At 38.8% G+C, this 17,835-nt stretch overlaps 1 protein-coding gene across 4 annotated transcripts in view; it reads left to right on the forward strand.

Moving 5' to 3' along the window:
• The window catches only part of LIN54 (lin-54 DREAM MuvB core complex component), an 87,694-nt gene that overhangs the window by 60,961 nt on the left and 8,898 nt on the right, over positions 1-17,835 (forward strand). For all 4 annotated transcript variants that reach the window (XM_025385621.1, XM_025385619.1, XM_025385620.1 and 1 more), the window contains 7 exons: positions 5,241-5,457; positions 12,075-12,148; positions 12,301-12,498; positions 13,528-13,619; positions 14,732-14,803; positions 15,618-15,720; positions 15,878-16,015. In XM_025385621.1, coding sequence (XP_025241406.1) covers positions 5,241-5,457; positions 12,075-12,148; positions 12,301-12,498; positions 13,528-13,619; positions 14,732-14,803; positions 15,618-15,720; positions 15,878-16,015 — 894 coding nt within the window. The remainder of the gene's footprint in view (positions 1-5,240; positions 5,458-12,074; positions 12,149-12,300; positions 12,499-13,527; positions 13,620-14,731; positions 14,804-15,617; positions 15,721-15,877; positions 16,016-17,835) is intronic.

Raw genomic sequence — 17,835 nt, forward strand, 5'->3', positions numbered from 1 at the left:
TCAGTTTTTAAGTAGTAACTTTTATATGTTACTTAGTTTTTTAAATGCTAAGAAATGTGGTTTAATAAGTGGTTGCTAAGGGTTAGGGCTGGGGAGAGAGTGTTACTATAAAGGATGGTGCAAGGGAGATTGGGGTGAAGGAAGAATTTTATATATCTTCATGGTGGTGTTGATTACATGAATCTCTACAAGTGATACCATTACATGGACTAACACATCAAAAAAGTGCGCATAAAAACTGGTGAAATCGGAATATGATCTGTTCTGTAGTTTAGTTAATAGTTTTGTGCTGGCCGGGCACTGTGGCTCACACCTGTAATCCCAGCACTTTGGGAGGCCGAGGCAGGTGGATCACCTGAGGTTAGGAGTTCAAGACCAGCCTGACCAACATGGTGAAACCCCATCTCTACTAAAGATACAAAAAAAAAAATTAGGTATGGTGGTGGGCACCTGTAATCCCAGCTACTTGGGAGGCTGAGGCAGGAGAATTGCTTTAGCTGGGAAGTTGGAGGCTTCAGTGAGCCGAGATTGCGCCATTGTACTCTAGCCTGGGTGACAGGACTGAGACTCCATCTAAAAAAAAAGTTTTGTGCCAATTGTCAATTTCCTGGTTTTAATAATGTCCAGTGGTTAGTAAGATTTTATTCTGTTTGGGGAAGGATGCATCAGAACTCTGTGTTAGTTTTACACCTTCTTGTGAGTCTGAAACTATTGTAAAGTGAAGTTCTTTAAAATGCAGTGTATACTTCTATTTCGTATACTAACTAATACTTTTGTGTGTCTTAGAGGCAGATGTGTGACTTGACTTCTTAGAGTTCTTGAGGACTGGATGTTGCCTACATTTATTCAATCATTTAATTACTATTAATCAAGCATCTACAGTAAGAGGCAGTATAATGTTTTGGTTAAGCAAATAGTCTTTTGAGTTAGATCTGTTTCACATCCTTTCTCTGCTACTTTTTAGTTGTGTAACCTTGGAGAATTTACTTAATCTCTCTGAGCTTTTCTATCTAAATTGGGCATTGTTGATAATCTCTTTCAATAATGATGATAGGAATAGTGACTCATATTTACTGAACATGCACTATGTGACATGTTATTGTTTGCACTTTGTATAATTTAACTCATTTAATCCTCACAATTCTATGAGAAAGGTACCATTTTCACACTTTCAGAAGTTTAGTCACTTAACCAATATCACACAAGTAGGAAATGGAGATGCCTAGAATAAAACCCCAGCAGTCTAGATTTTCTGTTTTTGACTATATAGAACTAGCTTGTTGCACTAACCCTTCTACCAAGAATAACTAAAAAGCAGAATGAAATATATTTCACTTTGGGAGGCTGAGGCAGGAGGATCACTTGAGGCCAGGAGGTTGAGCCCAGCCTGGGCAACACAGTGAGACTTGGTCTCTACAAAAAATAAAAATAAAATTAGGCAGGCAAGATGATGAGCACATAGTCTAGCTACTTGGGAGGCTGAGGCAGGAGGATCGCTTGAGCCCAGGAGTTTGAGGCTGCAGTGAGCTATGATCATGCCACTGCACTCCAGCCTGGGTGACAGGCTGCATGTGGATATTCTGTTGTACCAGTACCATTTGTTGAAAAGACTGTCCTTTCCTCATTGAATTGCTTCTGGTGCATTGTCAGAGGTCAGCTGATTGCGTTGGGTGTGGTCTGTTTTTATGTTCTCCTGTTAATCAGTCATTTTCAGTCTTTGCCAATCTGATTAAAAGCTCTCATATACCAGCCTGACCAACATGGTGAAACCCCATCTCTACTAAAAACACAAAAATTAGCTGGGTTTGGTGGCACACGCCTGTAAATCCCAGCTACTTGGGAGGCTGAGGTAGGAGAATTGCTTGAACCTGGGAGGCAGAGGTTGCAGCAAGCCAAGATCATGCCACTGCACTCCAGCGTGGGTGACAGAGCAAGACTCCATCTGGAAAAAAAAAAAAAAAGCAAAAATAAACGGACTGCATTAAACAAAAAAGCTTCTGCACAAAAAGGAAATGATAAAATGAAGTGGCAGCCTATGGATTGAGGAAAAAACATTTGCAAACCGTATATCTGATAAGAGGTTAAAATCTACAATTTAGAAAGAACTCAGGCTGGGTGCAGTGGCTCATGCCTGTAATCCCGGCACTTTGGGAGGCTGAGGGAGGCCAATCACTTGAGGTTAGGAGTTCGAGACCAGCCTGGCCAACATGGTGAAACCCCGCCTCTATTCAAAATACAAAAATTAGCCGGGCATGGTGGCACGCGCCTGATTTCCCAGCTACTTGGGAGGCTGAAGCAGGAGCATCACGTGAACCCAAGAGACAGAGGTTGCAGTGAGTGGAGATGGCACCACTGCACTCCAGCTTCGGCGGCAGAGTGAAACTCCATCTCAACAACAGCATCAACAACAAAAGAACTCATACATCTTAGTAGAAAAACAACCCAATTAAAAAATACACAAAGTACCTGAATAGACATTTCTGCAAAGATACAAAAATGGCCAACAGACATATGAAAATGTATTCAACATCATTAATCATCAGGGAAATGGAAATGAGAGCCACTATGAGATGCCATTTCACACCCATTAGGATGGCTATTATCAAAAGTTAACATAATAAATGTGGTGAGGATGTGCAGAAAATAGAACTCTTGTGTATTGATTGTGGGGATGTAGATTGGTGCAGCCATTATGGAAAACAGTGTGGAGGTTTCTAAAGAAATTCAAAATAGAACTGCCACATGACCCAGCAATCCCTCTTCTGGGATTGTTCAGAAGAAATGAGATCACCACCTCATGAGGATATCTGCACTTCCATGTTTATTATAGCACTATTCACAATAACCAGGATATGAAAACAACCTGTTGACAGACGAATGAGTAAAGAAACTGTAGTATATACATAAAATAAAATATTATTCAGCCTTGAAAAATAAGATCTTGCCATTTGCCACAACATGATGAATCTGGTGGGCATTATGCTAAGAGAAACAGAAAGAAAAATATTGCATGATCTCACTTATATGTGGAATCTGGAAAAAAAATGGTCAAATATACAGAGATAGAAAATAAAACTGGTTTACTGGGTGGGGGTAGCAGAGGAACTAGGTCAGAGGTTGTAGAATAATAGATATGTAGGATGAACAAGTGTTAATATACAGTGTTAAGACTGTAAGTAACGAAATTGTACAGTATTTGGGATTCCTGCTAAATAAGTAGATTTTAACTGCCCTTGCCACAAAAACAAAATGGAAAACTATGCAAGATGATGGATATATTGATTTGCTTCATTATAGTAACATTGATACACATTTTGCTATATGTATCCCATACATCATGTGATACACCTTAAATATACACAATCAAATGTACTTTTAGAAGAAGAGAAAAATCTATACTAAACAAACTTAGTTAAACCAGTCCCTGTACTATGCCATGCCATAACTACCTCATAATGTGGTTGTTAGATCAGTTAGTCTTCTATAGAATTTTTAGTACTATCCTCCATGCATATTAAGTACCCAATAAATGTAACTCTTATGTTTCAAGCACCTTGTTTCCTAATATACTTAGTGTTTTTCCTCCATGTTGAGCAGATATAGTAAGGACTATGTCCTTTGCACTATTGTATGTATTGGTCTTTTAGGTTGCTTGATTTTTCAGTAGCTTCCATATTTATACATTTAATCCTTTTTTAATGCTTTCCATTTTCATTTAATTCACTGCTATGGCTGCTGTTATCTCTTATTTTGAATCTGGTTTTTGCTTATGATAATATGTGAATTATTTTATGCAGAAGTAATGTCTTTTGTAATGTTTCTGAACTAAATGGCATTATTTTTGTTTTCTCCTGGACTTTTATGAAAGTATTTAGAATTCTTGTTTCATAATTATCCATGTAGTGAATACAGATTTCCTCCATCATACATCAGTTGTCTTTTAGCATGAGAGCTTTTTATAGAATAGGTGGGGATGTAATTATTTATAAAATAATACTATATATCTGGTTAGAGAATCTTTGATCCTTTGCATTGTATGACAGTGTGTTGTACATTGGTTAAACAGCAGTTAGGGACTTGTCAAAAGACTGTTGTGTTCTGCTCTGCCTATGATGTTTCATTTAGCTTTTGGGGAATTCCCATTGCCTTTTGTTGGACTAAAGAAAAGGATTAGTATCAGTCTTTAATTTTTAAAATAATTAAATCATTTTAATCAATTAAAATGATGTGGCTCCCACCCTTTGGGAAGCTGAGGTAGGAGGATTGCTTGAGCCTAGGGAGTTAAAGACCAGCCTGGGCAGCAAAGTGAGACCCTGTCTCTACTACCCCATCATCACACACAAATTAACTGGGCATGGTACCTGCGGTCCTACTTGCTCAGGAGGCTGAGGCAGGAGGATGGCTTGAGCCCAGGAGGTCGAGGCTGTAGTGAGCTGTTACTGCACCACTGCACTCCAGCCTGGGTGACAGAATGAGACCCTGTCTATGTATATACATACACACACGCACACAGATACACACTTAGGGAATACAAAACTAGTTTCCCTAGACAAACAAAATTGGTAATTTTGGACGGAATTTGGCCTCCTGCCCATATGCTAGTAGGTACTTTTATATCTAGGGAGTATTATGCCTTTCAGAATTTACTAAACTTCGTAAGGGTATCAGGTAGGCTTTTCTTTTGGGAAAATACAGCACTTTGGGAGGCCAAGGCAGGTGGATCACCTGAGGTCAGGAGTTCAAGACCAGTCTGACCAATATGGTGAAACCCCATCTCTACTAAAAATACAAAACATACAGAACATGGGAATATAAAATTTGTTGTAGTTATTTTGGTGGGTAGCAATAATGACAACTATCTGTATCATCTTTTCTCTATTTTGAATATGGGGCTTAATTCTGGGAATTTTAAAATAATTCTTTTCTTATAAATTTTACCTGATAGTAACAAAATTGTGTAAGTACTTGCAAATTAAGTAATAATTTCTTCATAGCAAGTTATCTGAAATGAACTACCAAGGAAGTTAACTACTAGAGATGGAAGGTAGAACTCATTAATTTTTGTTTTATTTCTGTATTTATTACCATTCTTTTCATTTCTCTTTGAACAGGTTGTTCCTTTCAGCAGCTTTTGATGCAATACAGGAGCATACTTTATAACTTGAGCAATTGTTATAAATTAAAAATAGTAGGAAAGTTACATCCCAGATTAATGACAGCCATGTTGTATTGTTTAATAGGCAGTGAAATCAACTGTGCAGACCATCACTGTTGGAGGAGTGAGCACATCACAGTTTAAGACAATTATTCCTCTGGCAACTGCTCCCAATGTCCAGCAGATTCAAGTGCCTGGAAGCAAGTTTCATTATGTCCGACTTGTTACTGCCACATCAGCCAGTAGCTCAACCCAGCCAGTTAGTCAGAATCCCAGTACAAACACTCAGCCTCTTCAGCAAGGTTAGTAACCATTTTTTAAAAACAGTAATTCTTGATTTTAACATGATTAAAGAACATTTGTCCATTTCTTGCTGAAATCCTGATGAAGAGTGGCATTTCAACTGAGTATGAGCCAGTAACTGGTGCAGAAGGCAGTGAAATAGAATGAGAGTTGCGTATAACTGTAGTATTCTTTCTGCTGGAAGTTGGTACACAGTGTGCTGTTATACCAGATAATAGTAATTATTTGTTAATTTGTGGTTAGCCATTTTATTGCTGGTTTTAAAACCTGCCATTTATGCCAGTGGGATACACTTAGATGGAACCAAATTATGTATTTTATTTGCTGAACTATAAAGCCCCTTGATAGGGTTTGGGTCAGTTGAAATGACAAATAGGCAAGGTAAATATAAGTAAGAACTTAATGTCACTTTTTACTTATTTTGAATCTATAATTGCTACTAAAATAGTGATTAAAAGGCCAGGCACGGTGGCTCACACCTGTAATCCCAGCACCTTGGGAGGCCGAGGCAGGCGGATCACCTGAGGTCAGGAGTTCAAGACCAGCCTGGCCAATATGGTGAAACCCCCTGTCAACTAAAAATACAAAAATTAGCCAGGTGTGGTGATGTGCGCCTGTAGTCCCAGCTACTCAGGAGGCTGAGACAGGAGAAGTGCTCGAACCCGGGAGGTGGAGGTTGCAGTGAGCCGAGATCATGCCATTGCACTCCAGCCTGGGTGACAGAGTGAGACTCCATCTCAAAAAAAAAAAAAAAAAAGTGATTAAAATGTTTTATTTTGCTTAGTTGTATTTTCCCTAAAGGATATTCCTGTTTGTTGTCCTACTATTTTCTGTGTTTGTGTTTAACTCTTTTTACCACCTGATATACATCCATAGACACGTAAATGACCTTTTTCATATTTATCTACTTTTCTAAAAATTAAAGGGTATGAAAGGATCAGGATAGTTCATAGTTTAGGGCTTACGTGTTTCCTTGTTTTATATTCTAACAATGTCAAGAAGCAGTTGATGGCAATTGAATGATATATTGTTTATCGAAAGTAAGTAGAAGAATTAAAGACTAGTTGGTTACTCTTTTTTATTAAGAGATCAAAGGGTAGGTCAGACGCTGTGGCTCACTCCTGTAATCCCAGCACTTTGGGAGGCCAAGGATCACCTGAGGTCAGGAGTTTGTGGCCAGTCTGGCCAACATGGCGAAACCCCATCTCTACTAAAAATATAAAAATTAGCTGGGTGTGATGTCACATGCCTGTGATCCCAGCTACCCAGGAGTTTGAGGCAGGAGAATCGCTTCAACCTGGGCAGAGGAGGTTGCTGTGAACTGAGATTGCACCACTGCACTCCAGCCTGGGCGACAGAGCGAGACTCTATCTCAAAACAAAACAGAACAAAACAAAACAGATCAGAGGGTAGTCTGAAGGTCGTGAATTATCTTGATTGATTCTTCACAGTTACAGTTGGAACTCCTTGTTCTACCTTTTTCCCCTTCTTACTGCTATACTTGAGTAGTCTAAAATAAAAAATAAAAAAAAAGATCAGATCAGAGATTTGGAGCTATCTGTTGCCAATAGCTGGTTCACCTGAGGGAACCTATAGAAGAATAAAACCTATTTATTTCTCTTTCAAATTACTGAAGGGAGAAAACAGTAAGCAGTATTTTAGTACATATTCTATTAAATTAGACACAGCAAGCAGTTATATTTTCTAATTCTTTTTAAAACTGATTTTGGAATAAAATCATTATCATAATCTTAGTGAGGGGAAAACTGAAACATCCATATTATTGACTAAGGGAGTCAAATTTTATATTCTCTCAATACTTAGACTTAGCAGGGTACTGAGAGAAGTGCTGTAAGTCCAATCTACTTAGGTAGTACGATGATGATGATGATAGAAAGTGGTCATTAGATACAACTGGTTGTATTTTATGTGTGTGTGTGTATGTGTATAATAGTATGCTGAGAATCCATATAATGGATTAAACCTAATTAATGTTAACATTAATTTATTCTTTAGGAAGAGTATGACTTTCGTATAAGGAAGATCCAGGGAGAGTGGAGGAATGGGATGGACATTTCAAAATAGAGTATTGGCTGGGCACGGTGGTGCACACCTGTAATCCCAGCACTTTGGGAGGCCGAGGCGGGCGGATCGCTTGAGGTTGAGAGTTTGAGAACAGCCTGGCCAACGTGGTGAAATCCTGTCTCTGCTAAAAAAATACAAAAATTAGCTGGGCGTGGTGGTGCACACCTGTAATCCCAGCTACTTGGGAGGCTGAGGCAGGAGAATCACTTGAACCTGGGAGGCAGAGGTTGCAGTGAGCTGAGATCGCACCACTACACCCCAGCCTGGGCAACAGAGCAAGACTCTGTCTCAAAAAATAATAAATAAGTAAAATTCAGTATTGACTGGTGCCTCCATTTCCAGCTTTATATCTGTCTTTCTGCCTGTCTCTACTTCTCTTTTTCTCCTTGCCACCTGGCAATCCCTCACCACTCTTCTGCTTCCCTTCAGGTTCCTTTTTTGCTTTCCACCTTGAACATTGCCTCTCTGTTCTCCCCTATATCTCTCTGCCTTCTTCACCTCACTCTATACCCTATTCCCACCCAGCCACATACATATACTGCCCATGTTATTTCCCTTATATCCATCTATATTTTTCTGTTTTTGTCTTTCTCTCCTGTCCCATAAAAGATCTGGATATATATAATATATATTATTTCACAGGAATAACAAATGCAATTTTTATTAGAGTTACACTAAATAGTTGCTCTAGTTCATCAAATATATTAATGTCTCTTTATGAAGAGTTTACTTAAATGCCAAAGGGGCTTATCTTGTACATTTTTCCCCAAAAGTTGTACAAGAACTAATGTTCAAAGGCTCCACCATGTTAATCACTAGTTCAGTGGTGGGCAGCATAGTAGAAGAACTCAGGAAAGTGCTTGGTTATGCTTTTCAGAATACAGCCTATCATCTCGGTGAGGGAGGAAACCAATTTAAGAAGTTAAAAAGCCTCAAACACTTGCAGGTATGGTTTCTGAAGTTTGGAAGGAGGATATTCTAAAGGATTGTTCAGAGTTCCTGCCAAAGACTAAACACTAAACTATTATGCCAGCCTCTATGAAAACTGAAGTAGTAGTTAGTAATGTGCGCTAAGGTAAGGAGGAGGAGAAATGCAGACAGTTGACTTAGTTACATAACATCCCCTTCCATAGGTATTTTATAGTATTCTGTTTTATGACCACTTGATTTTATATTTTCTACATTCCCCAGGCTTCAGTTAAAACTCAGCATGCAAGTGTCAAACCTATGTAAATTTCAGTTTCTAAGTTTTTTTTACCGGGCCAGGGAGGGTGTGTGTGTGTCTGTGTGTGTGTGACTGTGTGTGCACACACACATTTGTGCATGTGTATGAGGAGAGGGCAGGGATAGTCCCCATTTAATGTGATGGAGGGCAGGTCACTCTCCTTCCCAGTTATTTCTCAGGACCACCAGGATGTTTTTGGATTCCACTGGTCATTGCTCTCACTTCAGAATCACTGCACTGTGCTCATGGAACAGCGACTGTCATCTCTCCCAGGAGCAGGTGGTGGAGGGAGTCCAGTCTGCTGTGTCCTAAGCGGGAATTCAGGCTCTCCTTTTAATTCCTTCTAGCATTGCTGAGACCAATCTACAATGGTTATTATAACCTTGCTAATGCTTCAGTATAATTGAGGAAAATTCAAACAGAACAGGTATCAGATGTCACACTGCTCCAGTATTTCATACAGGAAGAGAGTCATACACTCTTTGTATAACAACCTTACTGAGATGTAATTCACATATACCATAAAGTTCACCCTTTCAAAGCATACAATTGACTGGTTTTTAGTATATTCACAAAATTGTGCCACCATCACCACTAATCATATACTCTCTCTAGACATCTCCTCCTCTCCCTCCTTCCCCCTAGTTTGTCACCTTGCTGCAGTGGCCTGCTGCCTTTTAAATCAGAGTGCCTACTCTAAGATTCTCTTCTAGGACTCTCAGCTTTTTGGTCTTTAGCCATCATCCTTCCAGTCCCCACCAAAAGCAAAAAAAAAAAAACAAAAAAACAACAACAAAAAAACAAAACTGCTGATATCATAGTAGCCTTTCTATCTAAGGAAATTTATTCTTTTTTGTTTTGTTGAGAATTGTCTCAACCTCTCTTTCAGACCAGGCTCTAGGCCTTACTTTTACATCAATGAAACCTGAAGAGATGTCATTTCTATCTTCTTAAATGTCTGCTTTTAACAGTGGAAATGACAGTAGGCAGTTTTTAAAACTGCACTTCTTGTTGGTCCAAACGTATATGTCTAGTGCCAATGTCTTTCCTGAATTTCATCCCAGTATTTCTCCATGTCAAGTTTCATCCTCCCTTTAAAACAGCTCATTCTTGAGTTTTTAGTTCTAATAACTGTCATTTTCCTGGTCACTTGAAAGCTCTGCAGTGGTTACATTTTCTTCGCTTATACCTACAGTTCCTACCATTCAGTGGTTGGTTGGTAAGTCATGATCCTTTCACCTACACCAGGTCTCCTGCATCTGCTCTCTCTGTTTTATTCCCATTGCTGTCACTCCAGATCAGACCCTCATTTTTGTGCACTCTTCTGACTTGTCTCTTGCAACTCCATTCTGTTTTATGCACTGCTGCCAAATACAATTAATTTTTCTTTATTTCGATATAATTTCTGTATTTAAAAATCCCTAGAAACTTCTCATTGCATACTGAATTAAAAATACAGATTAAATATAGAGTCCTACCCTAACATTCAAGGTCCTCAATAAATGTCTGCAATGTGCCTTTTTGCCTGTGTTTGTCTACGTTAATCCCAGGTATTAGCCAGATGGTTTGTTCATCAACATTTGTGACTATGCTTTGCAGCTTCCCAAGATTAAGCCTCCACTTCTCATGTTTCTGTCTCTGCGTGAAATGCCCTTCTCCAGTCTGTGTGCCCTCCATGCGGCCGGCCTATTGATTGGGGCCCATCTCAGTACTCTGTCCTCCATGTGCTTTTTCTATATTTCCATCCTCTGCAAATTATATATCCTCTTTCCTCTAAACTCCCACAGCTCTTCATGTATCTTCTTTAATAATATTTATCTTGGCCGGGCGCGGTGGCTCACGCCTGTAATCCCAGCACTGTGGGAGGCCAAGGCGGGCGGATCACGAGGTCAGGAGATTGAGATCATCCTGGCTAACACGGTGAAATCCTGTCTCTACTAAAAATACAAAAAAATTAGCCGGGTGTGGTGACAGGTGCCTGTAGTCCCAGCTACTCGGGAGGCTGAGGCAGGAGAATGGCGTGAACCTGGGAGGCGGAGCTTACAGTGAGCCGAGATCACGCCACTGCACTCCAGCCTGGGTGACACAGGGAGACACCATCTACAAAAAAAAAAAAAAAAAAAAAAAAAAACTATATATATTTATATTTATTTGTCTTATTTGGGCACCTGCCTAATCTGCTGAACTAGATTGTAATCTCCCTGACAGCAGAGGTCTAGTGCTTTAGGTTTCCTGAAACAATGTCCACAGTGCCATTTATATAGTAGCAGCAGTTGTAACAACAATGATGGCAGCTAATATTTAGTGAGCATTTACTGTTTGTTGGGCAGTGTTCCGATCAATTTTCATGAATTATCATATACTTAACCCTCATATGCCATAAGGTAGATGCTCCCCATATTGCAGATGAGGATACAGGCAAAGAGAGCTTAAGTGCTTAGAAGACAGCAGAACTGGGATTTTAATGCCCTGGGTCTTATGACTTTAGAGCCCATGTTCTTATCCTTTTTGCTGTGCTGCCTTTTAGTATGTATTCTGTAAATATTGAATTACACTGGCTGGGTGCAGTAGCTCACGCCCATAATCCCAGCACTTTGGGTGGCTGAGGCGGGTGGATCACCTGAGGTCAGGAGTTCGAGACCATTCTGGCCAACATGGCAGAACCCAGTCTCTACTAAAAATACAAAAATTAGCCGGATGTGGTGGCGTGCGCCTGTAATTTTAGGTACTTGGGAGGCTGAGGTATGAGAATCGCTTGAACCTGGGAGGCGGAGGTTGCAGTGAGCTGAGATTGCACCACTGCACTCCAGCCTGGGTGATAGACAGAGCGAGTCTCCGTCTCAAAAAAAAAAAAAAAGAGAGAGAAAAAAAAAAAGACCCAAGAATGACATATTCTGTGGTTTGAATAGAAACAGCAATTAGAAATAGTAGTATAGAGTGCTGTTGTTACTCAAGCTTATAAATGACAGTTCTTTTATTTATACATTTCATTTGACTGGATTAGGTACTGAATGTATAAATCATCTGAATACAGATTGAGGTATTTTCATTTGAATGTCTTGAACCTACAAATATTCCTTCATAAAGTGGATAGACTGTAGTCACCTTAGATATAAGTTCTCTGGTAGATGGGGTAAGCGATTTTGAAAGGTAACTATCCTGATTAAAGATTGCTCAAATTAGGAATCAGATGGAATTCTTTAAGCTCTTTTATGAGAAAAACTTGGGAGAGCTAAGTATTCTTAAGTGTTTTAAATACTATTTTCTGTAAATAACTTGTTCACCCTTTTTTTGTTTTTTAAAAAGCAAAGCCAGTGGTTGTTAATACAACCCCAGTGCGGATGTCAGTTCCAATTGTCTCAGCTCAGGCTGTCAAACAAGTGAGTATCACATAACTTCTTTCTGAGTCTTTCCCAAATAGACGAGTTACTTTTTAAATAGAACGTTAAGATTTAGGTGCAAGAGATTTATACTGAATTGAACAGCTGTAAAATTTATTTTGTGGTCATTGATGTATGTCCCTTCTTTTTAGGTTGTTCCAAAACCAATCAATCCAACTTCACAAATAGTAACTACTAGCCAGCCACAGCAACGGCTTATCATGCCTGCCACACCACTGCCACAGATCCAGCCCAACCTCACTAACCTGCCACCAGGCACTGTCCTGGCACCGGCTCCGGGAACAGGGAATGTGGGTTATGCAGTGCTTCCAGCTCAGTATGTTACTCAGGTATGTGGAAAAAATGAAGTCATTGTATTGCAAAAGTGATAACGGGGTCCAAGATGTCTAGTGCTATCACAGAAACTACTCAAACACATCTAACTCAGTATTGAAGTGGCACTTTCCAAAATCTTAAAATGTTAACCCAAACCTTTAAGTTTATTTCTATGTACCTTTAGCATTTAGAAATATATAACAGAGGTCAGATATACAAGTCAGACAATTTGGAGCTGAGAGCAGCTTGGCAAGAGCACAAGGCTGTGGCGGTATGATAGAAAATAGACTGAAGTTAAAATCGGCAGAGTCCAAATGAATTTAGAAAAGACCGTGGCTGTTACAAAGCTCTTCCTCACACATCAGTTTGATGCCACTGACTTGGAAAATAAGTCCAAGTTTATTTATTGGAAAATAAACTGTGAGATGCATTTCCAGGTGACGTATCTTTAGCGATCTGTCTACTCTTACTGGTCATCTTTAGAATGAAAGACAGGGAAACAAACCCACACGTGTACTTTTTAATGAAATATACTCTGGAATATGTTTTGTGGCTATTGATAAAAAGAATAATGTTCAGTATTTTTGTCATAAGCATTTCTAATGTTTAGAAGTTGGTGTAAAATAGAAACTCAACTATTGTGCATGTAACTTATTCTCTGTAATTTGTAGTGTGATAAATGATCAATATAGTACCTGTTTTATTTGTAAGTAGGCACATTGCATTTTTCTAGCCAAAACAAGTTATTACAGTACTTCGAGAGCATTCATCTAGAATTTCCTATCATTCTGACATACTTAACTCTTCTGTGAAATACTTTCTTTATATTTGTACTATGTAGTACTATAAAATGTTCACATTATTTTCACCTATAGTATTGGTTTGAGTCTTTAAAAGAGCTCTGTGAAGTATGTGTTTGTATGAAATTCTCCATTGTGTTTTTCTTATTTTAATAGATGAATTTGTATTGCTTACCTTATCATACCTGAGAATATTGTCCGTTTTTGGAAATATGATCTAAAATTAATTGTCTTTACATGTAGCTACAGCAGTCTTCATATGTATCAATAGCAAGCAACTCTACCTTTACTGGAACATCTGGTATCCAGACCCAGGCACGGCTTCCATTCAATGGGTGAGTATTTTGAAAATAGGTACATAAGTTGTTAGATCAGCTTAAATGCAACAATAAATATATATATTCCAAACTACATCCTCTTTGACTTTTTTCCCCTCAAAGCTATGTAAGCATGCCTCTAAAATACTTGTTGAAATATTTCAAACAGAAAAATTACAGAAATAGTCAATTCCCAAATACTCTATTCAGGTTCACCAATTTTGCTACATTGGTTTTATTATTCTCTTTCATTCTGAGTATGTTTCCAAAATGATGATGCTAACTATTTTTTATCTTTATTTTTCGAGACAAGGTCTTGCTCTGTTGCCCGGGCTGGAGTGCAGTGCTGTGATCTCAGCTCACTGCAACCTCCACCTCCCAGGCTCAAGCAATCCTGCTTCAGCCTCCTGAGTAGCTGGAACTGTATGCGCAGGCCACCATGCTCTCCTAATTTTTAAATTTTTTGGTAGCGATGCAGTCTCACTATATTGCCCAGGCTAATCTCCAAGTCGGGCTCAAGTGATCCTCCTGGCTCAGTCTCCCAAAGTGCTGGGATTCCAGGCTTGAGCCACTGCACCTGCCCAACTATTTTAAAAATTATGTTAGGTCCTTGTTTTTTGTTGATGTTTATTTATCTGTTAATTACTGCCTTTGCAATCTCAGCTTAGAAGCCGTGCTTAATTACCCGGAATCAGTCCACATCCCACTTCCATTTCCTCCTCCACACACTCCTTTTCCTCACTGCCTTTTTATACTTGAATCCCAAGAGTTTTGAGGCAATCTCAACTTTGTTTTCTTAGAAGGGACAGTGTTTGTGGAGTGTTCTTTAGCAGCTATTGATAACTTCTTTTTAAAAAATTATTCCATATCTTGTCTTTACCTCTTTTCATGTTACAACTTGCCTTTGGACCTAATGTAAACAGAACAACATAGCAAACTTTTTATTTTAGATGGACACATTTAACATTGGTTAAAAACTTTATTTCTGGAACGATTTATAGATTGGAGACTTTTCTAATCTTAAATTAGTTTTAGGTCTAATTTTTAAAATTTTAAATTAATTGTAGCAACTAAATTAATTTTAGTTACTATTAATTGATTAAATGTATATATTTTTTCTATCTGTACAGCATAATCCCATCAGAGTCTGCCAGTCGGCCCCGAAAGCCCTGTAATTGTACAAAATCACTGTGTTTGAAATTGTAAGTGTTGTTGCCACTCTTTGCTCATTTAATATAATTAGAAATGCTCTTAAAAGTAAATGGAGTTAACTAAAAATTTTTAACAGACCAAAGCTTGTAAGTCTAAGTAATTTAAATAAACATATAAGTCAATGTTTGCACATATATGGCAGTATAAAAATATTTCATTCATTTTAGAAAGGAATATTAGAGTCCTTACTATACATGAATCACTGGAGTAGGGGTTAGGGACATAGCAGCATGAGACAGACATAGCTTCTGCCCTTAATAATGTTTGATCTTATTCATGACTTTTGTATTTGGTCTACTATGTGAAGAGATGATACTCTAGGTAGTTTTAAAAATCATTGAATGGTTAATTTGCTTATTAGCATTATAAAGATTTGACATGAACTAGTTAAATGAAAAGCATTAGTCTTATTGGGGCATAGAATCCAAAGAAGTACTACTATAACTCAAATGAGCCAGCTCAGCTATTAAAATATAGCCAGTGTTCTTCCTTTTTCAGAATTGTGAAATGCCTGACTTTGGGGGCACATAAAATTACATAGCTCTTGTGCGATAGCTGTTACTGGTTGGACTAAGTTTTTTAGGTCAAAATTCTAGGACTTGGTGATTTAAACTTTGAGCCTTAGTATGCGGTTGACAATATATGTTGTTAACTCTTCAACTGGGTAGCTGAGTAGATTTCTGAAATGATTTACCACATATGTAGTACATGTACAATATATATATAATGTATGCATATATAATCAGGTAATTAGTAGTTTTCCTTAATAATGACTTTTTACCTATACTGACTTTTACCTTTCAGATATTGTGATTGCTTTGCAAATGGTGAATTTTGCAACAACTGCAATTGTACTAATTGTTATAACAATTTGGAACATGAAAATGAAAGGCAAAAAGCAATAAAGGTGATTATTTTTTATTTCATTTAACTGACAGAAATATCCAGTTTCACCAATTTTTTAAATAACTCAGTTGTCTTGCAAAGAAACATTTCAATTCCTTTTGCAGTGTTTAAATTTCATCTACTGTGATTTAACTCTGATATTTGATCTGTTTTGCTAGGCATGCCTTGACAGAAATCCAGAAGCCTTTAAGCCTAAGATTGGGAAAGGAAAGGAGGGAGAATCTGATCGACGTCATAGCAAAGGATGTAATTGCAAACGATCAGGATGTCTTAAAAACTACTGTGAATGCTATGAGGTGAGATGCTGGGTGGTGAAAATAATATCTTTTAAGATATTTTAGAAAGGACATACTACAAAAATTTACTTGAAAATTGGGAAATCACCTTGCTATTGCAGTTTGAAAATATGCGCAGTTGGCACAGAGGCCCTTGTTTGAGGAAATATGAGGCAGGCTTTCGAGCCTCCTTAGCAGGGCTTCGGAGGAATACCTTGGGTTTACTGTTACAGCCTGGGGTCTTATTGGGTGATTTACCATAACTTCTTGGCCATTATGCCCAGAAATATGCATGCAGATCAGAACACCAATATACTGATTTTCAATAAAAATAATAGTATCAAAGTGGATTGGAAACTCTCCAGCAGTGATTCTCACCTGAGGTGCAGTTCTTATTGTTCTTCACAGGCTTCTTAGAAATATATGGCCGGGCACGGTGGCTCACACCTGTAATCCCAGCACTTTGGGAGGCAGAGGCGGGCAGATCACTTGAGGTCAGGAGTTCGAGACCAGCCTGGCCAACATGGTGAAACCCCGTCTGTACTAAAATACAAAAATTAGCTGGGCATGGTGGCGGGCGCCTGTAATCCCAGCTACTCAGGAGGCTGAGGCACGAGAATCGCTTGAACCCGGGAGGTGGAGGCTGCAGTGAGCCGAGATCATGTCACTGCACTCTAACATGGGCAACAGAGCAAGACTCTGTCTCAGACAGATAGATAGATAGATAGATAGATAGATAGATAGATAGATAGACAGACAGACAGACAGACAGACAGACAGACACAAACAAAATAGCCTGCATCCCACGGTACAGTCTGGAAATTAAAGGATTATCTTGACCAAAATGCTGGTTATGCCCACTCGAAAAGCACACTGCTCTGTGGAAAACCAAAGTATGTTAAGAAGTTTGCTTTGTGAGCATAAAAATAGGAAAGGGGGATCTGGCACATTGCCGGATGAGGTTACTGGTCACAGCAGGCGATTGTCTCCATTTTCACCGTTTTGTTGTTCCACTGAGCTGGTTCTTTTTACTTCTGGGTCAGGCATCTTCTCTGGAAGATGCAGTTGAAACTCTGCTTTGGCAAAAGGCATGTAAATCTTCCCCTTCTTGCTTTAGACACAGTTCTATATAGTTTTATTTTAGAAGCTTATGTGTAACAATCTAGTGATTGAGATTAACCCTAGATTACCATAATTGGTTTCTGGGTATGCCTGAAACTTTACTGACAGTGTTTTGGGTGGTTGTGTTATTCCTGTTCTTGGCTCTTCTCATACTCTCATATATTTTCATTCTTTCTTATTCTCAAGAGAGAATTAATTAATTAGTTTATTTATTTATTGGCAGAAAGCCTAGCTTTGCACTTGCTGAAGGTCTGCCCTGCCACAGGAGCATGTCCTCCAGTTCAATGCCCTCTCCTATGCAGCATGTGTCACATGAAAGATTTTGTGTATTGCATTTGCTGTGAATGCAAATGAATTCTTTCCTAATCTACTTATTTACAAAGTCAAATACTACTCTCAGGAAGTAAAGTAGGAGAGTAACATCTTGTTAGTTCTGCAGATGATCTGAATGAAAATTGCATAGAGAGACAAGTTTTTTGTTGTTGTTGTTTTTTTGCGACGGAGTCTCGCCCTGTCGCCCAGGCTGGAGTACAGTGGTGCGATCTTGGCTCACTGTAATCTCCGCCTCCTGGGTTCAAGTGATTCTCCTGCCTCAGCTTCCCAAGTAGCTGGGATTACTGGCGCCTGCCACCATGCCCAGGTAAGTTTTGTATTTTTTTTTTTTTAAATAGAGACAGGGTTTCACCACGTTGGCCAGGTTGGTCTCGAACTCAAGTGAT

Source organism: Theropithecus gelada, chromosome 5, assembly GCF_003255815.1.
Source record: "Theropithecus gelada isolate Dixy chromosome 5, Tgel_1.0, whole genome shotgun sequence".
NCBI lineage: Eukaryota > Metazoa > Chordata > Mammalia > Primates > Cercopithecidae > Theropithecus > Theropithecus gelada.